This window comes from Calidris pugnax, unplaced genomic scaffold, assembly GCF_001431845.1.
Source record: "Calidris pugnax isolate Ruff unplaced genomic scaffold, ASM143184v1 scaffold174, whole genome shotgun sequence".
Taxonomy (NCBI): Eukaryota; Metazoa; Chordata; class Aves; order Charadriiformes; family Scolopacidae; genus Calidris; species Calidris pugnax.
In genome coordinates this window covers 380,394-405,862 of record NW_015090907.1, presented here as the reverse complement: position 1 = coordinate 405,862, position 25,469 = coordinate 380,394, and the positions used below count along the sequence as shown (strand labels likewise).

General features: G+C 45.6%; 1 protein-coding gene across 1 annotated transcript in view; it reads right to left on the bottom strand.

The window, feature by feature from the left end:
• Positions 1–25,469, bottom strand: part of HIVEP3 (human immunodeficiency virus type I enhancer binding protein 3) — a 291,528-nt gene that overhangs the window by 67,535 nt on the left and 198,524 nt on the right. The window contains exons 6-7 of the mRNA XM_014949186.1: positions 10,929–10,993; positions 401–6,063 (exon numbers count right to left, since the gene is read on the bottom strand). Of these exons, the coding sequence (XP_014804672.1) occupies positions 401–5,521 (5,121 nt within the window). The 5' untranslated portion in view covers positions 5,522–6,063; positions 10,929–10,993. The remainder of the gene's footprint in view (positions 1–400; positions 6,064–10,928; positions 10,994–25,469) is intronic.

Below are 25,469 nucleotides of genomic sequence, written 5' to 3'. Positions count from 1 at the left end.
ATAAAAAAAAAAAAAAAAAAAGGGGAAAAAAATTGTAAAGCTATTTGAAATACCAAGACAAATGCAAATCAGTCTAATCCTTTGTGCTTGAGCAGTGGCAGTTCATGGTGCAGCGGTGATTCCTACATGCTCTTTTGATTACAAAGCAAGTAGAAACCAGAGAACAGAAATATGGCACATTGCCTTGAAGCAGGCTTGCCTTTCTTTTTTTATATTTATTTTTTTATTACTGTGAGTTTGAGCTTCTTCATTCTAAAAGTTTGACTGAGAACAAGCGCTTACCAAACTGAGAGAGGGATGAATAAACTCCTATTAAACTAAGAATAGCAATTCCCCGTCCCTCGTCCCCCTCTTCCCATGTATCCAAATGGATGAGGAGAAATATATAGGATTGCATTACCTCTGTCATTTTTGGCTTCCTGGAGCTGGACGGAACAAGCCTGCCTGCCTCTGGACGTGGAGCAGTAGCCATGGTGTAGGTTTCCTTGCTCACCTTCTGCTTGGACCTCAGGAGGGAGAGGGCTGCTTTAGTGGATATACCTGGAAGGTTGGGGTTATACAAGCTGATACACCAGCTGGCGTACACTGAAGAGCGTCGATCAACTTGCTGGATATGATTTGGTTTTATGTAGTTTAAATAGCACCAACTGACATTAGTGGTTGTGTGGAGACTGGGGAACTGAAGTACCTTCTTCGTATCTGTACCTTCTCGAGACTTCATTGCACTATGAGCGACCTCAGACAGAGGTGTAGGGCTGGGAGGGTTTGGTGGAGACTGCTCCACCAATTCTTTGGAGTCTTCTTTCTTCACGGGTTGCAAAGGTGCCTTGCTGAGGAACTGCTTGCCAGCTGGCTGCTTATACTCTTCCAGTGCCTCAAAACTTGGAGAACCTGAATGGGACACAGCTTGCTGCAAAGTACTTGGGACTTCCTTTGGCTCTGACTGCTCTAAGGACAAACTAGCTGGTGTCTCAACCTCGACCCTGCCTTGGCTTTCTGCAAGAAAGTGAGATTTATCCTGATTTTTCCCTTCCTCTATTGCATTGGGTGGCTTCACCACTTCCAACTTCTCTTCTGCTTCAGACACTTCCTCCTCTTTCACTCTCTTCTGCTGTTGAGTTTCCATTGTCAGCTCCAAACTACCAGCTGGAGAGAGCATCCTTTTACTTCCACCAACTGTTGATGGGCCTCCTTCCAGTCCAAGGACGCTGTCTGATGGAGAGGTGAGTGGCATATAGCCTTTTCGTTCTGGTAAAGGCAAGGGCACTCTCAGATACGGGCTCTGGAAAAAGCTTCTTTGATCCTCTGTGATCATCTGTGCCAGATCGAAACCTAGTCCATGAACATCAGCGCTACAGACCAGGGTACCCTTGGGTTGGCGATCATCAAATTTGGGGAGGACAATAGAAGAGGAACTGCACTGGGACTGAGTGACCAGGATCTGGGAAAGTGTTGTGTACATTGCGCTCCCGTAGGACGGCATATTTGTCTGTATGCGAACGGGGACCACCAGCGACACCATTGGGTCCGACCGCGTAGGAACAATGAGCTGAGATGTGGATACAGACACCGGAGGACTTGCTGTGCAGGTCAGAGGATGCAACCGACTGTCTGAGCCATATTCTGTGCACGGGGAAAGACTGGAGGTTCCTGCTGCTGGGAATAAACTGGATTTGATCTGCGGTAAATGTCCACCAGCTTCACCTGGCAACTGGAGAGCAAATTGAGACTGAAGAGGCAGAAAAAAGGCTGAAGGGATTGGTGAGGATACAGGGTAATGCACGGGCAGGAATGAAGGATGCTGCCTGAAGGGCACCTCGGCAGGGTGAGACATTAAGGGAGGAGCGATATGAAGCGGGCCTGGGTGGATGAGCGTTTGCGGCAGGGGCAGTGGTGGGGTCTGAAATATGGAGGGAGGAATCTGAGGCATGGTGAACTGAGCAGAGAGGATGTCAGACATAGTTTGTGCGGCGAAGAGCTCTCCAGACTGCCCTGGCTGCGGCAGGAGATGCTGGTAGGGAAAGATAGAAACCTGTGGGGACATGAACTGCTTTTCATGCAGTGTGAGCTGTGGAACGGGATGAAACACCTGCAGAGCTTCTGTGTACGGCTGGGTATAGGCTGGCTGAGGACTGTCTTTTGGTTGACTCTTTTCACTCGGGTAAGTACCATGAGAGGGCAAAGGGGAGGAAGATGTTGGCTGATGGGGCAAACTTGTTGAAGGAGATTTACTTGACAAAGGAATTGGATCTTCTGTCTCTGGCCGGCCAGTTGGAGCCGAGTCCGGCTCATGCTCAGGGTGTCTGGTGAGGGATGCTTGCCTAACCAGAAAGCATTTCCTTCTCTCCTGTGGAGCTGAGGAGGTTGAGGACACAGAGGTTGAGGCAGGAGTGGATGACAGGCTCCCATAGTCAAATGATTTACTGCGGGTCTCTGACATCTGGGAAGGATGGGACACATTTGGTGTCTGCTCAGAAGCGGATCTCCGCATTTCTCTGGAATGATGATGGTGGCTTGGTACCATCAACATATGCGAGCCAACGCCAGGAGGCTTTGGCTGGGATTCAGAGGGTTGACTGGTCGACTCCGACTTGCCGTGATCTTCACGATCAAATGACACGGAGTGGCTGGAGCTGTGGGATATGCTGCTTTCCTGACTTGGGCTTCGGGTGAGAGAGACTGATTCAAAACTGGACTCTCCAGAGGACTGAGCCATTTCTGCCAGCCGCAGCCTCTTCTTTTTCGGTGGGAGTTTCTCTGCGGGGAGCTGAGAAAGGGTCTGGCTCCTCTGTGGCCACTGAAATTCCTCTGTTTTCTCTGGCTCTTTCGGAGGAGGCTCTGGCTCCATTTCGGGTCTGTCAGGCTCTTCTGTGACCAGAATCTCCGGGACCTGGATGTTGGGCTGGCGCACCAGCTTGGGCTGCAGGGAGTGAGGGGGTCGGCTGTGCTGCGGTGTGGGCTGAGAAGAGTACTGTGTCAAGGGCTTCTCTTCTCCTTCCAAGCCGCTTGCCTGCTCAACAGAGTCAGACTTCTCAAAGGAGCTCGTATGCTGAATGACAGAGATCTCCTTGGAGGTTGTCCTTTTCTCTTTGCCCTCCGCACCCGGAGCCAGTTTGGTGTTCCTGGAATGAAAACTGGCACTGACATCAGAAGGTGCAGATTTACCCGGATCTGCTGGTGACTTGATGGATTCACGGGTCAGGTTTAAAGCAACGTCAGATGACGCCGGGTTGGCAAACTGAGTCCCCAGCCCCGTACTGGAAGAGGAAGTGTCAGACAACTCGAAAGCTGGAGGCTCTTCATCATCACCGAGACTCTTTTCCTTTCTTCTTTTTCGGAGTGGAGTGAGCTCCAAACTGCTCCCCAGTTTGTAATGCATCACCTGGGGCCACGTGTCAGGATCCGCAATGCCTTTCTCAGTCTCTGAAGAGGTATGATGGGAAGTGGAAGAACGAGGCTTTGAAAGTTGCAGTTCTGAACAGTAGTATTTCTTATGGGCTTCATAATTGTCCCTTTTCTTATACCGAGCACCACATATGTTACACTCATACATGAACCCTTTAACTTTCGGACCCTTCCGTGACTTTTTGGTAAGTTCGCTTTCCTTGGTTTCAGGCTCCTCAGGAGGTTTGGAAACAGTTTCTTTGTTCGCAGAGCTAATCTCCTCTGAGACATATTCTGTTCCCAAAGGTAGCTCAATAGCTGGTTGTCGTTTTAGCATTCGAGGATGGGAAGAAAATGCTTGACTGCGGCTTAAGACTTCAGGCTCCATGATGTGATCATCAAATGAATAGCTACCTCTAAAGGTGTGTGGGGAGCTTATAGTGCATGCAGCAGAAGGCATTGAGTGGCTTCTTAGGAGAGGCACTGTCTCTGTGGCACTGTGGGATTGCTGAAGTGACAACAATGATTGTTCGGGCTTAATTTTTTCACTGTGGGATGTCAACACTTTCGATGCATCCAACTGGCTACTGGAACCAGACTTGATATCAAACTGAAACGGTTCTCTATATACACCAGACTTTGGAGATTCAATGCTGCTACGTCTAGATAAAGAGCTTCTTCTAGGCTTAACACTATCTATTTCACTGGTATCTACAACAGCTTCATTAATTGTAATTAGCTTAGTGATGTGTTCAATAACCTGTGTTCTAGGCACAGATAACGGTACCATACTTGGTTTCTCTTCAGTAGACAGGTGCGGAAACCCCTGGGTTGTGTTTGCACCTAATGCTGCAGTCCTTTGCCCAATCCGACCACATTTCCCAAAAATAATTTCTGCATAAGATTTTGCATTGGTATTTGGGGGGCTGATCTGCTGCTCTGCACTTTCTGATCTCGAGAAGTAGCCTGACTCGGTACTCCCTTTGCTCCCGGGACTCAGGAAAGCTTGTTCATCTATCACCTTTTTCCGTTCGCTTAAGCGCAGTGCAAGCTTCTGCTTTATAGTATGGGTATCTTCAGATTTATGGCTCAGAGCATGGTCTGATGATGGCTCTGCAAACTGGGTGCTGTCCTCAAGAGACTGGGACATACTGGAATGAGACAATGAACATCTGTCGTGGCTGGAACCTTGGCTCCCTCCACTCAGCACACTACTGGACAACAGGGTGTGCTTCTGCCTGGGTGAGAGCTCTACCGAATGGCCCGACATCGCGCCCGTTTCCTCCTCTGAATCTGTGCTTTCTCCTTCTGTTGGCTCTTCGAAGTCCTCCCCACCAATCCTTTCCATTTCCAAGCTCGATGGATACATCTCCGCTCCAATCCCTGAGGCCAGCCCAGCTTTTATTCGATGAGCATGAGATTTCCTATGTTTATACAAATTGCTCTTCGTCTTAAAAGAAAAGCCACATGGAATGCAAGGGTATGGCCTCTCACCCGTGTGTGACCTGATATGTTTTTGGAGCACACTTGGCTTTGCACAAGGCCTGCTGCAGTACTGGCAAATATATTTGCCTGGTTTCTGAGGTTTCTTTTCCTTCTTGTGCACTTCCTCAGCTTGTTTTAAGGAAACCTGCGAAGGGCGAGGGATATAGACCTTTTGAACAGTCGGCATGTCCTCTCCAGGAATGATTGGTGAGTGGGAAGGTAAAAGCTGGCCGTGGTGAGAGTGAAGCCCGGGTGATGAAAAGGAGCCAGAGGGACCTGGTCTTACTGGATCAACTAGCTGCCATGTGGGACCTTCGAGGACATGCTCTGGTTTCCCAGGAGACATAAATGCTGGTGACAGTGCGTGCTGCTGAAGCTGCGAAACGTGGGGAGGATGTTCAAAAGAGGAAGGCTTAGGTTGCTTCTGATGTCCAGTCTTCTCCTGAGACTCTTCTCTTGGAATCGGCAAAGAACCGGAAAAGTGCTGCTGTGATATGATATCTCGGAGAGGGGTTCCTTGTGAAGAAGCAGAGCTGCCCTGGTATGTAGCTGCAGACGAAATACTGGCTTGGAAAGCCTCTCCTCTGGGAAGCCTCTTTCTTGGACTTTCCTCAGCCTTTTTTGTGCTCTTCTGGCTTTGTTCAGGATCCATGACCTTAAAAGGGTCTTTGAATGCTATTTCGGGAAGGTTTTGGCAGGCTTCATTTACGAATAATAAAGGTCTCTTCTGTAGATTCCCTGTTTTGCCTGCATTTGCTACGAAGCTGGAGCCGCCAGGAGATGGTTGTTGATTTAAGATTTTACTAAAGTGTCACTAGTTGCTATTTGATTCAAAAAAAAAAATGTTTCAAGGTCAATAAAGTTCACATTGGTAACACATGACAAACTACTTCAAAGAGAGAAAACTTTCCAAAACTTTTAGTCCAAATATTTTCCTTGTGAACTTGGTTAAGGCTTTAAACCTTGCCATTTTATTTCAGTTGACAGTGGCAAGCCTTCAAAGTCAAGATGCAACCCACAGTGTGTCTCTTGTTTGTTATGCAAACCTTTGAAAACTTGAGACTTTAGTGCTCATCTCATAATGATCTTTTTTTCCTGTGCAAGGAAAATAACACTGAACGGTGTGTGTCCCCCGTGTCTTCCTTCTGTTCCACTTTTGAGTTCAAAAGCCTTGGAAAAATATTTCCCACATTTCTGTAATTATATCCAAAAGAAAACAAACAGAAAAAATTACTTCAATATTTGTATTTAAGTAATTAAATGCTGCTACTTTTATAGAGGATTACAGTAAAAATTTTGCACAAAAAGAAATTCAGAATAACTGATTGAATGCCTACAATTCAGGAGACATTATTTTTTATGGTAATCTAAACATGAATTGCATTAAGTCAGACCTTGGACTCATGCTCAGTTTAACGCATACAGAACCTGGCTCTGTAGCAGTAAGCAAAGACAGTAAGCAACTTGAAACACAGTTTTAAAAAATGTATTATAATGGTTTCAAACTTGGATTCTTTCTAATCTCCTGCAAATATTTATGGTTTTACAATTTTTATAATTATATTTCCCTTCCAAACAGACTCTACAGTAAAGCTGATGAAATACAAAGCACCACCTAATGTAGCAGATACAGTCACTGACAAATAAAAAGCAAATCTTTTCTGCATAAAATCCGCTCTTAAGTTTGCAATAACCTTCAGTGTCATTTACAACAATAGCAGGTAAAGAGAAAGCACACACACTCTTTTACTGAAATGTTGCCTCTTTAATTTCCTGCCTTTTGCTATCAAACAATGGTGCAAATCCGACTTTTATAGCAAGCCCATATTTCATACAGGCAGGATATCGAAATTGGCTGTCTGCAAAGGGAAACCCTTCTTACAATGAATCTGATTGGGAGGCACTATTAAACCTAACACCCTTGTCAGTAAATACAGCTATTGATGCGACACTCGGGGAGGAAATACTCTGATTCCCCTGAAATAAAACAGCATCACCAAGAGATGGAATATGGAATCAAAAATGGGTGGAGCAGTCCTAAGGAAAATCAGGATGGTGCTTTTTAAGTGAAGCAAATTGATACATGTCATTTTCAATGAGAAAAGAAGTATCTTCCTTCTTTATGAAGCTATTACCTGCCTCAGGGTGACGTGCCTTGATATGACAGAGTTGCCTTGGTTTCATATGAGAAATTGCTCAGAGCTCTGCTGCTTTGGTCCTGCCCCGTGCAGGGGGAGGGCGCATGGCTGGGGCTGAAATCTAAACCCAGCAAAACAGGGAAACACAGGGGACTGAGATTTTAGCAGCATAATGGCCCAACTTCATCATGAGGAGCAACAGTGAAGAGCCAGCAGAAGAGGCTGTTTGTGCTCAACATGGAGTCCTTCAAGTATTACCCACTCCTTCTTCATCACTACAACCCTGTGGATGTTCCACATTCAAGCAGAGTCTGAAGATATGATAACATTCTAAGATACTTTACAACTCTTTAGAAAAGTGGTTAAAAGCTGGCTATTTTTTGGACAGGATTGATTTAATCTAAGCTTACATGGCCAAAAAAAAATCAGGGTTCAAGTCCTTAGACACACCTCCCCATACTATCACTGAGAGAGGCATGTGTCAATGAGGGACCAAACATGAGATTGATTGCCATGAGATATCTTCTCTTATTGTCTGGATTAATGGCTGACTTGGCCAGCTGTGACACCCACATCTTAGGTAAATGTACAGAAAATCAGTCCTAGCCTTAAACTTCATTTTCCTTTCCCCAAATGCAGGTTCTGCTCCACACCAGCAGGAGCTTCACATCTTCCCAGGATCTGCAATGCACCTGCGCTTGCCCCAGCTTGCTAAGAAAGGTGTCTCATGTTTCTGGGCTCATTGCTATGAGTAGTAATTAATTACATTTTGAAACTCCTTTTTAGAGAGTGCTGGCTCCTTGATGCTGACTAACACTGACCGTGGTCTGGACTTAGAGCACTGTATTTACAACACAGAACTTTCTGAAGACCAAAGATAGTTGCGGAGCTGATTTATCATGTTGAATTTTGCCCAAGATGCTGTTCTTTGCCCCACTCGTGACACACAGAGCACATTAACTTGGTAGAAACGGATTTAAGCAGAGACTTTTTCAGGAAGCGCAAAGTCTACGCTGCCTCCCACAAGCTCAAGCGCTCACATTTGAGAACTGCCAACTCAAGAATGCCTGAAAGACATTTTAAAACTGTATTTTCTCCTATAGCCTCCATATCCACTCCTAAGTGTATAATACTTATGGTTGTGAGGAAGCTTCCTGAGATGATTCAGTATCATCACAAATGTACAGGCCATCCTCAGCCTCCTCTGGTGAACACATGGGGCCCAGCTGCTTTTGCTGGGAGCTCTGCACAGAAGTTAACATTTAAGAATTGGTCAACAAACAAGCACACCTGCTGCTTACAGCAGCGAGTGCAGCCATTCTGGGGCAATTCAGGATACTTTCTACAATTTTTTTCCATTACTGGAAATGGCCCCTGGAATGTTAATGGCAAAAGATAATTCTCCTGGCTGGATGCAGTTACTCCAGGTTGATACCTCTCCAAGGAAATTTCAACAGTGCAAAATAAAGTGGCAGAAAAAAAAAAAATGTCCACCCAGCTAAAAATTGTAGGAGTGTTTCTCCCCTGTGAATTTGGAGGCATGGCAGAGGAGTGGAATGAGGGGTCCCCAAGATCTGGTTGCAGATGCCTAACATTGCTCTGCCCAGCTCAGATACAACCTAGAGCAGCTGAGGAGCATCTTGTTCCATTGAAACAGATAAGAGAACTTATTTCTGTTGTTCTCTCTTCGACCTGATGCATCCCTCCAGCTGGCAGAGGAGAGGGGCTGGCAGGGGTCAGTCCCACAGAGCTCCTCTGCCCACAGACAGCTTCCTACTGGCTCCTTCTGGAAATCCAAATGGGTTAACACGGGTAGGAAAATCTACTCTCTTTTTTTTTTCTTCCCCCTTTCTCATTTTCCTTCAAGTTTCTATTCTCTTAACCTTGGTCCAAATCTATCTTCTGGCTTTAGCCTCTTAATATTCATTACACTTTCCCAGTTCTCGTGTTTCTTTCTCAGAAAAGGCACACCTTTTACTTTCAGCTCCACCTCCTGATGACCTCCATAGTTTCTTCTCTCTGTCATGTGTTATGCCTCTACTATTTTTGCTTATCACTTTCATTTAGCGTGTATTCTGCCCCGTGCTCCCCGTGGGACAGCACGACAGCAGCTAATGCACAGCTAAGGCAATGCATGGCGTTGGCACAGCATCAGCAAATCCTTAAGAAAAAAAAGTCACATGGATTTAATGGCACATGGTTTCCAGCTGCTAGCATTGCATGTCTGTGGCCAAATCCAAAGTACAGGCACTAAAACTGGGGATTCCAGCTATTATTTCTATTCAAACATAATTTCTTAGGGTTTTACTTGAAATGCAATGGAGCGAACATGAACAAAAATGCCTGTTTCGTTCTCAGTGACAGAAACAAAGACTGACGCCCTGATGAAAGAAATCAATAAGAAAATTCTTTCTGATTTTAATGGGACCAGAATTTTACCCTAAAGCCTGAGGTAAAAATGCTTAGAACCTTTTAGACAGTCACAATTGTTGGTATTTTGAATTACCTTTTTATGGCTGAGATGAATTCCTGTACAGAGGCCCACACAGAGTCTCTTCCAATCCTAAACCTCATCTCGGCCCTCCTTAAGGGTTTGGGGAAGAGTAAACCTGTGTCAAGCCTTGAGCCGGTCCCTCTGTGCCTGGGATGATCACCACATACATGCAGCTATACACCCAAAAAAGCTCTTTACCATTGGATTTGGGACTGAGACACCCCCCAAGTGAGGAGAAATGCTGGAGGCTGCACCTGGCACTCCAGCTCCAGGTGGGTGCTTCACTGACAAGGCACTGGAAGGCATCAGGACTTTCCTTACATCTGTTGCCTTCCAGAATTCATTCCTTTGAAGTGACATGTGAAAAACTGCAGTGCTTGGCTTTCTGTCCCTTTCCTTTTGTTTCCAGGACTCTGAAACCTCTCATTACAGTGGTTCCTTAAAACCCTGCTGGTGGCAAAACTGCTGTTTGCAATACGCAAGCAGATGGAAGGATTTTCTCGGCTCTTTGGTCCTGTCCCAGCAAGATCAAAATCCAGTGTGATCAGTGGGAAGCTATTACAACTCCACTTTTTCTATGGTTTTCAAACCTTAATTGCATTTTCTTCCATATACCAAATTTTAGGCTGTTTTAAAGGATAGCAGGGTTACGGGAGAATGGTGTGCTGCTGGAAAATGTGCCTGTTGATTCCTCATGACAACATTTAAGCCATTTGGCCAATTTTAAACTAATGTAACCAATGACTGACATAACTCATAAACACATATTAAAATTTCACAAATTTTTATGATAGTGAAGGAATGAGGCAAAGCACAAGCCCCTGTTTCTATTCCACAAAGGGAAAGGTACAGCTCCTCCTTATTGGCAGCCACTAAAATGTCCTGTCTGTGGAAAAAGCTTCATTCAATGTTTACTTCTTTTTAAACTATGGATGAATCAATATGGAGAGACACATCTGTAGGAAACCAGATCCCTTTTTTTCAGTAGGTCACGATGTTCCTCAGTTCTCATAAAAAATCTGCAAGTCTCCACTTTATCAAAGCGGTTAAGGTGATGGGCGGCAGGGCGTTCTGCTATCCAAGATCATGGTCTTTGCAACCAGATCCCAGCTGTAGCTTTGAATGAAAGGGCAGATGCCACCTCAGATGTTCGAGGTGATTTATGACTAAGAGGGATTAACAATGCAAACAGCGGGCAGCAATAGTAGATCTCCTGTCATTACCTCTTGTAACTGGAGTCAGTAACATAAAACCCTGCTGCAGCACCGGGGGGACTTGCCAAGCAAAAGTTTCTCAAATATATTGAAGAAAAAGCAAAGTAAACTAGACAAAGAGCAAAGCAAGTCCTGTTCCCAGGTTGAGCCCACTGCAAAGGGCAGCGCACACACCCGGGATAAGTCACCAGGGGAAAAAATGAGGTTACTTACAGTGGACTTGGTAGTCTGTAATTTTGAAGATGTCTCTCTTTTGTTTGCCCACGATTCAACTCAGTCTGCAAAAGAAACAGCCCTGTTGGAATCACAATGCACGTATGTTAAAATGCCACCTCAGCAGCGAGCACACAGAACTTACATCAGGTGCCCTGATGGAGAGGATTGCTTGGTAACCGAAACAGTACACAAACTCAGTCCCAACAGCTGGAGAAGCCTTTGGTGACTGTGTTCACCTCCTTCAGCACGTTTACCCTGATGGTAACCCTGCCCACTCGCAGAAAATGCATCACCACGGTGGATTCCTCCCCCTGGACCAGGCTGCAAGGGAAACACCAGCCTGGCCAGTGCCAGCCACGGGCAGATGCAGATGAGACAGAAGCTCCACACCCTGGCATGGAGTTCAGGTCTGCTCAGGCACTGAGAATTCACATCAGCATGCAGGTGCTGCAGCTCTTCCTCCAAAGCTCATACTTTGTTTGAGTTTTATATTTAGAGCACTATTAGTTTTAATTAAAGCATTTAGTTCCTCCATACTTACCTTCCAGCACACTCCAAACATAAATGCATTGATCTACACATGGGTCAGGCTTAGATAAAGGAAAGGAACATCCCAAGAGAAGCTCTACTTTGAAAAACGACCCAGGGTGAGGCCTGTGCTCTGTGTATACTTTATATGCAAAGAAAAGGGCATTTCCTTCACAGGCACAAGCACTGCAATTCCATAGGAGAATGAGAACATACTGTTCCTCCAACTCAACGTCCCCATCACCAAATCCTGTGTTTGGTGATCCCCATGCAACCCTCCCTGCAGCCAAGGGGTTTGAACCTGCCACCAGAGCTCAGCTCACAGAATAACACCATGATTCTAGGGGGACTAACCCCCTCTCTCCTTTCCTACATGGTCACAGCATTTCTGAACTGCAGAACAAAGGGTGGCAGCATACATCGCTTACGAAAGCACCTCCAGAACACGATTCTGACCGCATACGAACCCTGGTTCGTATTTTGAGAAACCAGTTTAAGGTCTCTCAGATTCAGTGACAGATTTATGAAAGCTTCAAAGGTCTTCATGTTCAGAGACAGCATCTCCTTCCACAACTGGCAGGACAGTCTCTGCCTTTCAGAATCACGTACCTAAATATTCCAAAGTTTTGAGCTTCACTCCTGCCACTTTTTTCAACCTGCCTTCAACCCCAGATTGCTGCCACCTTGACTTTATCATAGTGTCCAACTCCTTATCTGTCTGACCTCCTGCTACCACAGACCTGACCATGCTATTTGTATCTATACCTCCCCATCCTATTCCTCCCCGCTCCGCAGTGCTGCAAGCCCCATTGCCACCTCCTTGTGCTGATACCAGCTGTGTAAAGACAGGGTTGCAGCAGGAATTCACCTCACCAGCCCTCTTCTCCTGAGAGCAGAACCCCTGGGCACATGCTGGGACATCTCGATGGACACATGCACCTCTGGACACAGACACCAATTCTGCCCAGACAGACAGGGACATACAAACATCTGAGAAAGAATGAGTTTGGAAACTAAAGTCAAGCAGCCTCCTCTTACCTAAAGATCATGTTCAACCACAACCATGAGAAAAAAAGTCATTTTTTTCACCATTTGGCTTTTCATTCCAGTTTTCCTACCCAGACTCTTAGAAACTGTAAGGTTAGGAAAAATGAAGCAGTGGATGGATGGCTTCATCCACTGTGGTGCCTGAATGCAGCCTTTTCTCCTCCTAAATCCCAAGCTCAAAGTGGAAACAAGTTTGGGGAAGTGTCATAAACTCTGTTTGAACCCTGCAGCCACCACAAACCCTGGCACAAGGAGCACTTGGTTGGCTGGGAGAAGGCTGAAATTCCACTTCCCTTGGGGCCATGCCTCCTAGAATCCAGCCAAGTCTCTGACAACTCAAACCACTTAAATGCTGTTGGTATCTGAAATCAACTGGTGCCTCCATTCTGTGGTATGGACACAGCATCCACAAGAGGTGCCCCCTACACCGCCATGAAGCTTTCAGCCAGAGTGATAAAATACAAGACTTGACTCTCCTGTCCCTTAGGAAGGTGGATCCCATGTCCTGTGTCTCAAGTTACTGTCCCAGTGAATCACCAGCACAGTGTATTTTGTTTTTCCAGATCGGGCTGGTCCACCCTGCAGCCAGGAGCCCAGAGGTCACGAATCAAAGAGAGGTGAAACAAATGGGACCTTCAACCTGCAGCAGTGTGTGACGATGGAGAGAGGAGCATGCCCTAGGTCCTGTTCCCACTTTCAGCCCAGTGCTGTGGGAAGAGACACACCGCAGCAGTTAATGCTGATGGTTCTGCAAAAGCTCCTGATGTCCCCTTGCCCATTTCTAGGCCATACAGCATCATTATATCCACGATGTCTGCATGGACAGCCAGTCCTCAGGCCACCGCCTGATGCAGCAGGTAAGAAATTCCCCAAACCACTGCCAGCAATGGCATCATGCCAATTACGAGAGCAGTTTCTAGACTGGAGGGGGTAAGAAGTTGTAGGGGCCTTGAATCCTCCTCCCCTATCCCCCAAAAGGCCATGATTAATCCATGCTCCTCTCTCCTCTTCAACATCTGCTTTGGCTGGAGAAAGAAGAACTCTGCTCTAACCAGAGTTGAAGTTCTTCCAAGCAGGGTCAAGGTAGAGCAAGCACAGCCCCATGTGCAGGGGCAAGGGGACCTCCACAGTGTCCCCCAGCTCACCTTCCCCCCGTGCAGCCTCTCTAAGGGGGTACAGCTGATTGGAAAGGTAGTGATAGAAGGAAAAAGCACATCATTTGCTCAGAGTGACATTTGGGATTGACAAAAGAGCACTCACTCGGTGCTCCTCCAGCTCAAAGATAAAATGAGTGTATCCACATGAAAGGTGAATATTCGTCTCCATCCATGGCCCCCTCTCCTCTACCTCTGCTTCCAGCCAGCGTCCCACCCCACACGTGTCCTGGTCCCCTGGCAGAGTGGGGCGAGGGAGAAGTGGGGCAGGGATGGGAGCCATGGGGGGACAGGGGACAGGCAGGAAGGGGCTGCTGTCGGTGAGGATGGCATGTGAGATTTCTGTCCCAGGAAGCACCCAGCACGACACAGGTTAGCAGGGCGGGTGGCACAGGGGGAAGCTGCTTGCTCCACATGTCTGATTGTTAGAAAATAAATAACTAAATAAATAACTTTTTTTTTTAAGGATTATTGTTCTTTCTTTTTTAATTTTTTTTTTTTTTAGGAATCTCCAATAAGCGTTTTTTAAAGCTCCAATAAGGCATCTATCAACATGATTCACTCTTTTGATTCTTAAACTCATTTTACACATACAGCATCTGCCTGGTTGCTGCAGACTTGCTGAGGGGAGAAGGCAATCCAGTGCTAAACTCAAGTGACTGGGGTTTAATTCCCACTTCGGTTACACATTTCCTGTGTGAAACTGTGCAAGTCATATCATCTACGGCCCGTGTTAGTCCCCGTTTCTAAAACGGGGATACTTCCTTGTTTCACAGATGTGTTGTGAGTCATCCATTAATGTCTATTAGGCCCTCGGATACTACGGGAAAGGAGAGACCCACAGAGATAAACAGGGATCCGTATAACGAGAAACAGCCGGGAAGACATCCAGGAGACTTTCTCTGCTCATTAAAAAGTCTAGGATCTAATGCTGTGCTTATTACATTTTCCTTACACCCCACACAGTTTCAGTAACTTCCCTTGTCACCTTTCCAGGCAGCAAAGGGCACCAGGACCTGCACCACAAGGAAAGGTAACAAATAAAAGCAACTCTGCATTTTGTCAGCAAGGCATGTGCAAAGGGTTAATCTATTTTCATAACTTAAACCAGTTTTTTTTCCAGAAAAGCATTTGAGTCAGAACAAGAGTAATTATTGCAAAATCTGCATATTTCAGAGCTAAATATTCCCAGAAATATCACCATTGAAACGAGAAGGGGAAAAAAAAGAAACAAGAAGCCCTGTGCAGCCTGGTGAGCATCACTGCCAGAAAGGCAGAGACAGAGGAAGGGTCTCCACAGCCCAAACCCAGACATGGTAAACAGCACAGGGAGCTCCTTTCCTCCGGGTCACACTCATAAAACACAAAAGACACAGCAGTTTCATCCTACCTTAGAGTATACTCAGCTCTGCCCCATCCAGTTCAAACCTTTGGGAGAATTTTAAGGCAGATCTGGCTCCCGCACACACAGCCTCGTGCATCCCGCCCAGACCAGCTCCATCCCCCCGCAGGCAATGCGAGCGCTGTTCCTGTGCTTGGGAGCAGGAGATTTCAGTAATGTCATTTCCATCATAAAGCAAAACTGGGATTTAAATTCAGGCTCCTGCAGACAGGAAGGGCATGCCAATATACCACTCATATTCCAGAGGACTTGTTGGATTTTTTTTCACATTCGTAATGAAAATAATCCTGTTTTCCTGCAAACAAACTCAAGGAAACCAAGTTCTCTCACAATGTTAAGACGGCCCTCAAGAACCATTCAGTGCTTGCGACTGTGAAGTGGGATTATGTGCATCACTGTCACGTCCCCTCCAGAGGATTGTAAAAATCTCTGCTGCTTTCACTTCTCACATGCTCATTGCTGCAAGAAAGTCATTAGTAAACTAATATTTTGAAACTACTGCTGTGTAATGATTCTTTCAAAATTCATCTGAATTGAACACTCCAGACCTGCCAAACCAAGAACGGGAAGTCAGCTATTGGCGAGCTGGTGATTCTTTCCAAGGTAATGTGTCTTGCATACAGCTAAAGCAGTAATTGCCTTTCCCCAATAATACGTTCCCCCTGCTGAGACTTATGGTTAAACTCATGTATTGAGAAACCTTCCAAAATGTTTCTACATAGTTTCAAACCGGAGGAGGGGGAAAAAAAAAAAAAAAAAAAAAAAAAGAGAGAAAGGGGACAACTACAGTTCAGATGGAGTTTATGATTTCTGCTCAATCTCATAATTGCAGGGTGAATCAGTGGGAAATGAGGTTTCAGTCAATACCACAGTCCTGGGTCTCATGGCCAGCGAGCTTTGTAGAGATCAGCTGAAAATGATTTTTCCCCTGACCCTCCTCTGACTTATTGATGAACCTCACCCCAGAGGTTGCCTTCTCTTTCTTCCATGGATGGACACATCCACCTCTGGACCATCTGGCCGAGCACCAAAGTGGTTGCACACTGGCTGCTCACTTCTCTGTTTACCTTGTGCAAAAGCCAAGCAACCAGTGGAGAGTGGAGATATCGTGCAAAACCCAGGCAACTCTAGGGAGGGTCCCAGATTATTTTGCCGTGTGAGAAGCAGAAACTTACTTCAAGATGAAGCTCACCCTTCTCCAGAGAGCACACACAGAGCCTAAACACACATGGAGCGATGTCCTTCCATATGACTGTCCCTCAGGATCAGAAAATCAATCCTGGCTCTTTTTATTTCCTGGTATAAGACTAGTCTCTGTTGCTCCACAGTTGGAGGGCATGGTCTGCATCTGCAGCAAGTCACTACCCTGCTTCTCCTGCCCTTGAGGAACCAACTGTTCTCCTCACTGTCTGGTAAACTCAAGGCTGGCACGGAGCAGAAGGAAGTGCAGTACAGGAAGTTAAATGAAGAGATGAACCACAGTGGAGGTCAGGCTGCCAAAATGTTAAGAAACAGATAAAAAGGCCAGCTTTCAGATATTGAACTCAATGCTGTTTCATAGCACAGGACTGTGAACAGACCCTTAAGCAGCCACAGGGGCGAGGAGGGGGTTCCAGCCAGACCCAGTGCATCCTTGCAGCCAGGCTGGTCTGCAGAACTGTAGCAAATCAGCCAGAAAAGAGGTCACGAAGCTGCCATTTTGCATGTGCAGGAGTCTGGGCTCACTGCTTGCATCTTGCCAAGCCCCATGCAAATACACAGCAGAGCCAGGACCCAGCCATGCTGCCGGCGCAGCGCGTTGTCTCTCTCTGACAACCAAAATTAATATCGCAGTAACACAGCAGTGATTTTAGCACTCAGTGGGAAAAAGGGACCCCAAACCAATTACCAAAATGGAAACAAGCTCATCTCAGCACTTTTCACATTTCATTTTGCCCTGCAAGTCCCAGGTCCTGACACCTACTCACACATCTGGACTGGGATGTCCATAAGGGGCCAGTTTGGAACCTCTTCTCTCACTGACTTCAGGAGGACAATTAATGGAGTAAGGGGATACCCAGCAGGCAACCTGCAGCTACATAAATTAAAGGGTCCGTTAATCACTATGCAAAATGGTACTGAATGACAGGAAAGAGACAACAGCAGCAAGGAACTCATGGCTGCATACAACAACATGATGAATTCCCATTCCTTGCAGAGTATTCTCCAGTGTTTTATACACACAGAATTTACCACCCATGATTTAGACCCCAGGCCAGAACATGTAACTCCTATAGGGTTTTGCTTCATAAGGACACAGAAAGCTCTGCAAAAAGCTTGCAACTGTGCTTTTTTTCAGCTTGGAGCTAGTAATAACCCATTTAGCCATCCACAGCAGGGGTAACACCAGACACAAGTCCATCCGAGCCTCTTGCATGATGCTCACCAGCTGAATTAATATACTTTCCTTTCCAGTTTATTTTGCACTTCATGGGCTTCCTGAAAGCAGTATTCCCCTCAGGCTTCACTAAAGAGAAAATTTAAAAAAGAAAAGGCAACAAGTGTCATGGACTTCTTAAGCCTACTGTTTAACTCAGCCTCTGGTTTTCTGGCAGTTGGTTACTGCAGGAGTTGAAGCCATTCCACAATAGGGAAAATGAGGTATTTTGGTGTATTTCATAAAGAGAGGGCTGTTTGTGGCTGATTGCAGAAGGGATCAGAAAAGAAGGCCTGCTGGGATGTCCAGGCATCGAGGCGCTGCCTGAACCGAGTGCAAGTAGGGGCTTTGCACCATTGGTCCATGGACAACTCATCCATCTGCCGTAGTGCAGACAAGTTTGCCCTCAGCATGTCCTTGCCAGGCACAGACGGGTCAGTGCTACTGCCTGCAGGGGACAGCAGGTTTGTAGGACTGAACAAAACCAAATGAGGAATTTGAAGACAATGAAAACAATAAAAAGAAACTTTTAACATGCAAATTTCATCTCTGCTCCTTGATAATTTTACTCTGTGAGCTATTACACAAACTGCTTTTTGTCTCATTAACAATAAAGCAGAAGCAATTAAGCAAAATGCAATAAAACTTTAGCAAAATAAAATTAAAACAGACTCCAAGATTATTGTATAACCTCACTAAAATGACAAAGTGGTCTTTCAAGATGGCATCACAAAAAGCTTCCAGTTTGCTTTGAATACAGAAGCAAGAAGAAGAAATGCTACAGAAGATGTCTCTATACAAACAGCTTCTCTCACTGGGAGCAGAGGTTGCTGGTGGCTGCGGGCTGCATTATAATTTATGCCTGTGCAGAATTGCAGTCCGAGCCCACAACAAGGCTCCATCTCTTCACACAGTCATAAAGAAACAGGGCAATGAAGCATCCGCTCCTGAAACACATTTGCACCTTTGTGTATATCTACATACACATCAAACCACGCAACAACGCACAACACTCAAGCAACTCATTGCTTTAATTGACAAAACAGCAATAACTGCTAAGGTTTCCTCCGTTTGGGTTCGCCGTCCTCTCAGTGCCACCCTGTACGTACACCCAGGCTGCTGCCCTTTTCTCCAGTGACCTCAGGTTTTTTCCTGATGAATTCACATTTGTGCAAGATCACATAGGAGTTTCAATTTTCTGCCCTTCAGATATGTATTTGGTCTGAAAACCTGGGTATTCTTTAAGCAACATGTTGGTGAGATGGTAGAGCTGGGCTGCAAACAGTGTCTTGTAAATGCACTGTCCCCTCACTGCAAGGTGAGCTCAGAGGTGGCTAAACCAAAACCCTGATCTACCACCTGGAAACAACGTGATGTTCTCCATCGTGATCCAGACACCTCCACCCACCCTCACCCTCACCACACACGTGTTTCCAAGGCCCTGCACACAGAGGAGCATCTTCCCCTTGGTTGCTGTGAGCAGATCACAGAATCACAGAATCTTCTAGGTTGGAAGGGACCTTAAAGATCATCTTGTCCAACCGTCAACCTAACTTTGACAAAAATAGACAACTGCACAACAAACAAAAAGCATCAGCATCACTAAACCAGACCTCCCAGCACCACATCAACCTGTCTTTTGAACACCTCCAGGGATGGTGCCTCAACCACCTCCCTGGGCAGCCCATTCCAATGCCTGATAACCCCTTCGGTGAAGAAATTTTTCCTAATATCCAGCCTGAACCTCCCCTGGTGTAACTTGAGGCCATAAGGTGCCATAAGGCCATAAGATGAAGGTGCTCTGACAGCCACGGCTGCCTGGCACATGGGAAACAAACCAGAACCCAGCTGGGAGCAGGAGCAGCGACTGCCCGAGTCAGGGCTGTGCAGATGCAGCATCTCTCATCCTGTCTGGATGGCACGGAGAGGACCTCTGCTGTAATTCACCAACGGGTGCCAGGTTCATTTCTGTAATACATTACAGACAGCCTGTCTCTGCTGTTCATGCTTTCTTTTGGCTAACCCACACAGAGTCACTCTTTTTTTTTTCCTTTTAATGTTTTCTGGTTTATACCTTAAAAGAAAAAAAACATTAAATATTGATGGGGTTTTGTCATTTCCCTCTCTGAGAAAACAAAGTGAATTCACAGGGTTTTACCAAACTCTTGGAACGTGCCAAGGGGCTGTATCCTTCCAGAATTTAAATGCCAGTCACTGGTAAAGGTGAGAGGCGTTTGAAAGGCAGCCAGGAAATTCTGGAGGATCACATTCGACATGTACAATACTGAAATAAGCCAAAAGCACGCAGGCCACAACCTCCAGCGCTGCTCGCGGAGACGACTGACTGCCCCGCTCACCACAGGGTCCACCCACAGCCTCGGCAAAACTCACATGTACTCAGCAGAAAGTTTCCCCAGAAAACACGAAAAGCTTTGCCCTCTCAGCATCCTGATTTTTTTTTTTCTCCCCCTCTCAAGCAAAGAAGAGAGGATTTATCGAGGCTGGTAAAGCAGCCCTGCCATTGCTCCGGCTTTAGAAAACACGGTGCTGACACAGGACCAAAGCAGAGATGCTCAGTGCTGAATTAATCCTCCAGCCCTGCTTTGCTAACACAGGTCCCAGGAAACTGGAGGGGCAGAAGGGAGGAGAAAGGAGGAAATCACTGATCATGCACAAAGGGAGCAGAAAGAAGTCACTTTTGCCCAATAAACTGCTATATCAAGGCATGTAGGAATGGCCCTATCTGTCTTGAATTCTCACACACCCCCCTCAGAAAAACCCAAACCCGCCATAAATAGAGCAAATGCATAGCCCCACTGCACAGCTGCAGGAAGATACTTGTGATGGGAAACAGCGGGAACCTGCCCCAGGACAGGCTGTGTGCTCTGCCACCAGCACAGGGATGGAGTGATAACCCTGTGAGCACAAGGGACTGGCAGAGGCAAAGGATCTGAATTTTGCATTGCAGGGCATTCCTATCATCTTGATAGCTCTGGTGGGAGCTCCACCGGAGAACGTCCAGTTCTCATGGCACCCAGAGTCAGAGAATTATCTGATTTGGAAGGGACCTTTAAGATCCTCAAGTCCAACAATCAACCTAACACTGCCCAAACCACCACTAACCCATGTCTCTCAGCACCATGTCTGCCCAGCTTTTAAATACCTCCAGGGATGGTGACTCCACCACTTCCCTGGGCAGCCTGTTCCAATGTTTGGCAACCCTTTTTCTGAATAATTTTTTCCTAATATCCATCCTAAACCTCCCCTGGTGCAACTTGAGGCCATTTCCTCTTTTCCCATTGCCTGTTCCTTGGGAGCAGAGACCGACCCCCATCTCTCTACACCCTCCTTTCAGGGAGTTGGAGAGAGCCAGAAGGTCTCCCCTCAGCCTCCTTTTCTCCAGGCTGAACACCCCCAGCTCCCTCAGCCTCTCCTCACAAGACTTGTGCTCCAGACCCCCCACCAGCTCCCTGTCCCTTCTCTGGACAGGCTCCAGCACCTCAATGTCTTTTTTGTGGTGAGGGGCCCAAAACTGGACACCATATTTGAGGTAGGGCCTCACCAGTGCCCATCACATAAATCATGCTACTTCCATGCTACCCAGGGTGAGATACTTGGTTTGCACACCTGCAGTTAGCCCAGAGGCTCAAGCCAGAAGAAAGCACCTTTCTTTTCCACACAGCAAAAATGAAGCTTTTATTTTTTGCCACCCTTCCCCTTACCAGGTGGGTAACCCCTGTGGCTGCTAAAAGTTTGCATCACTTCAGGTCATGACCTTACCAGGTCTGATGGGCTCCACCAGGATGGGGAAGATGTTGGTATTTTGCGAGAAGATCTGCAGGGAAATCCAGCAAATGGCTGCCCTGCCCGCAGGGAGCAGCTACATCAGTGTCCCCAGGCTGGGACGCTGCTGGAATTTTGTGATTGAAATCTGAGGACCGACCACTAAAGAGCCCCTAAGTGCTTCTGGGCAACCACAGCCTGAAATTCCCACACTGTTGAAGAGGAGGTTTTCCTTTCCTTGATGCCCTGCAAGGTTGCTACATGCTCTCTCCCACTTGCCCTCTCCATGCACAGTGTTTCAGCATGGGATGCAATGTTCCTAAGTGCTCTAATATCCAGCAAGGACAGAAGATACTGTAGAAATACAAATACCTCATTAATTGTCTGAATTAGGATGATGCAAAAGGAGGATGTACATGGGGGACTTACTGTATCTCTCCGCAGCCTTTGAGGAGAAAAAATAAAAATCAGATCTTCCTAAGTAACACATTACTTGCTGGACACAGCATCAATACACAATGCTGTATTGTGCCAATCTGCATCTTATTTAACCAAACACAAAGAGAAGATGCTGAAAGATTTCTCTCTAAGTGACAGTAGAAAAAAAGACCCCTGGAATCTCAGTGGAAATAACAAGGAAACTTCCCCCACCGATTCAGGACCAAAGACAATGGGGTTTTTCCTATCCTCAATGAAAAGAAAGTCAGAAAGAGAAGAAAATGGTCCTATTATTCCCGACAGGCAAAAACAGAGCTTCTGATCCTATCACCAGGCTGGCAACCTCCTCTTTACAGACACAGTCTTGACTCATTGGGAGCATATACTGACATTTGTTTATGTTTTGTCACATACCAGAAATGGTGAAAAAAAATAGAAATACATATTACACACACTAAGTGAGTACCTGCCTGTCCCCAGTGCCACCCTCATCTTGAAAACTTTCCTTGATAAAGACTTTGCTGTGTCTTGTGGTAGGGGAATTGGTAGAAAAGTCAGTGTAATTAACACAACTTTTCTCAAGACAAATATTTTTCCGGGCAATGAGGAGCTGCTGCAACACCATGTGTTGGCAGCTGGAAGCAGATCGACCAACGAATGCAGGAGCAGCTGCAATAGATGGTGCAGCTCATACCATTCCTCCTCCCCAGAACCATGCCTCAAACCTCACTTTGAAAGGATAATATATATCCTGCAGGTGTCTGTGCACACACACACATCTATGTACATTAGTGATTCCAAATTAGAAGCTGCAAAGCTCTTTGCAAACAGCTACAATGGGTGTGAAGACACATCACCATTGGAAGACCCTGGTGTTCCTCACATCAACGGTGTGGAGGTTCAGAGGGAAATGTCATGTTTCAGGGCTCTTGTACTGCCAGTAAAGGCCAAGCCAAATCATAAAAAGCAGAAATAATTTCAAATCAAGATATACATTTGTTTAACAGGAAAGAAAGAAAAAACATGACTGAGTTTGGAGGGAATGTTGTTAGCTTTGTAGGAAGAAAAGAATCAAGTCTGGACAGTGTTTGCTTCCTTGTCATCACAAGCTCTACAAAACTCTCTTGTATGCACATACAAAAATACACCTTGTGCCAGTGAAACGAAGCAGCATTTAATGAGAAGCAGAATGTATTTTGGTTAATTTCCAGGTGATTGGCCAGGTGATCTTATTCACAGATACTTCTTGTAGGTGAATGCAAATATTTACATAGGGACCCCATCGGCTGTGTGTCCATCTAGTCTGTTTTTTCCCCTCATAAACCTGTTCCTCAGGAATCCACAGCACAGCACTCACTGGGGGATTGAGAGAAAACCCAGAGCAGGATTTTCCACATCTTTGCTACCCCAGACAGGATCTCCTCTGCACCGAAGAGTTCCCACTCTTTTACATCCGGTTGGATTAAAGCCTCAATCAAAAATTCCCCCTCCCTGACTCCTACACAGGGATGCAGTTAGACCAAATATTGGCTCTAGCATTTGCTGCTTCCCCTGGACTGCTGTGTCTCTGCTGGAGAGCTGAGGTGTTTTGGGATGGGGAAGCCGCTCTCCACTTGTATTGAGGATATAGCACTGCAGCAGGACAAAGAACAATTCTTTATCAAAATGAAGACCTGGAGGCTTCTGCCCATGCATGAGATACAACAGGCATTCCTAGATTTAAAAGTCAATTTAAAACCCAAGAAGCCTGGTGCACCCCTCTGAGTCTCCAGGCTGCTGCAGACAATGCCACTTCCTTATATTTTCCTTCCCTTTATCTCTATAAATGTTCCAAAGAGGAACACACTTCAGGATGCAGACCTGGAGTACAAAGCCATATGAGTCCACCACAACACCTAGCTTGATGGCTGTTGGTCATGCATGGACTTGGAAAGAAGGACAAGCAGGAGGATCCACCCCAAAAGAATTTGTCCTATGGGCCCCCTCCCAACCAACTGCTCAAAAACATCTGAACTTCACAGAGAACTGCCTGGGTGATCTGCGTTTAGGGCCACCTGAGTACATCAAAGGACACCCCAGAATTCATGAGAAGCAATTCAATATCGTGCCTTTTAATCAGTCATTAGTTTATTGGGCACTAAAATCTGCCTGATAAAGGTACCTGCAGGTGGAGCTGGTAAATTGAGAGGCGACATTGAGAGTCACCGTTTTTGCTGAAAGCAGCGGGGAAGTCACAGAACTTACCCCAAATCAAAAAGAAACTGATCCTATGTATAATCTAACCTTCCAGCAACATTTCAACAGAAACTGTATCTGCTGCCCTCATATCCACAGACCGGATAATTATCCTACTGTATCAAAGCCCTAAGAAAAATTATATCTTAAATATAGATCAGGAGAATTAGACCACTTCATTGACACAAAGCTCCACTTTCTAATCCTAACAGATTTATGGAATTTGTTTCTAATAGCTAATGAATTAAGAATCCGCCAATTATGTGTACAATTATTACTATACATCTAATGAAATAAAGTGTGAACTTCTGTTTAATTAGAAATGAGCTCACGCTGGTGGCCAGAGACACCTTTAAAATATCTTTTAGTGCTTCACAACTGAGCTCATCAGGGCTTTGAGTTGGAATGGCATTAAGGAAATGATATGGAGGTCAAATATTAAAGATTTCAAGGCAAATAAGTATTTTTCAAAGCCTGGTCCCACTTCCCTAGCAAGGAAGGGGATATATTTGTGTGCAGAGTCACCCAGGAAATCTGAGACCATATTCCTTCTGCTCAGCACAGGGCCCAACAGAAACTTGTTTGGCTTCAAAACAGTTATTTGGTGATACTTTTTTTTAAATGTCTTTGGCAAGAAAAAATGGATAAAGGTTTTTCAGTAACACTTCCAAACAGATTTTTTTTTTCTTTAAAAGCAGGTTACCTTTTTCCAAGAAATTAAAATAACAGATATTAAAATAACAGATCTTAAACTCAGATCCAGAGATTACTTGTGTACCTCAGCTGCTGATCCAAAAAGCCTCCTGCTTTGCAAAGCCTCAAGAGGAAGAATGCTTCAAAACACCTCACCTAAGAGGAAATCTCTAACTGATTAAACAGCTAAGAGATCACACAAACCCTCCTTATTTTAATGCAAGTAGGAAATTCTTGGGTCAAAGATCACAAATAGCTACACATCTGAACTTTAGATTAAGTGGCTACTTTAAAAAAACCCACACATTTAAAAAATTAACTTAAAACCATCAAGTAAACACCTGTTGACAAAATGGATCTTCAGCCAGTGTTCATCTCTCCTCCTATCTATGTTGTATCAGCATGAAAAATAAAAAAGAGAAGTTTATGAGAGCACAGACACGCCAGTTTTTGTCCAGATGCTTCGGTTAGATCTAGTAAACCTCCTGTTTAGACTCACAATGGGCTCTCCTGGTGTATTCCAGAGTAGTAACAATTTCTTTTCCAAAATACCACATACAAATCACTAAACCTCCAACCAGCAACTCTTTCTTTAAAGGGCTACTGAAAACGGCCCACACCTTGCTCCAACTTAACATAAAGACCACTTCCATTATTCCTAGCATTTTCTGGGTCCAGGGACTGAAAATTGCCTGTTAAAACCACCCTGAACAGAAGCACTAAGTGCTGTAAAAAGACTTTTGTCTCTACCTTTCCCTCAACGTGCAAAACAATGTTTTGTAGACCAGGCAAGTCTGAAATTGCCTCCAGCCTCTTTAGGAAAGGTTAAAAAAAAAAAAAAA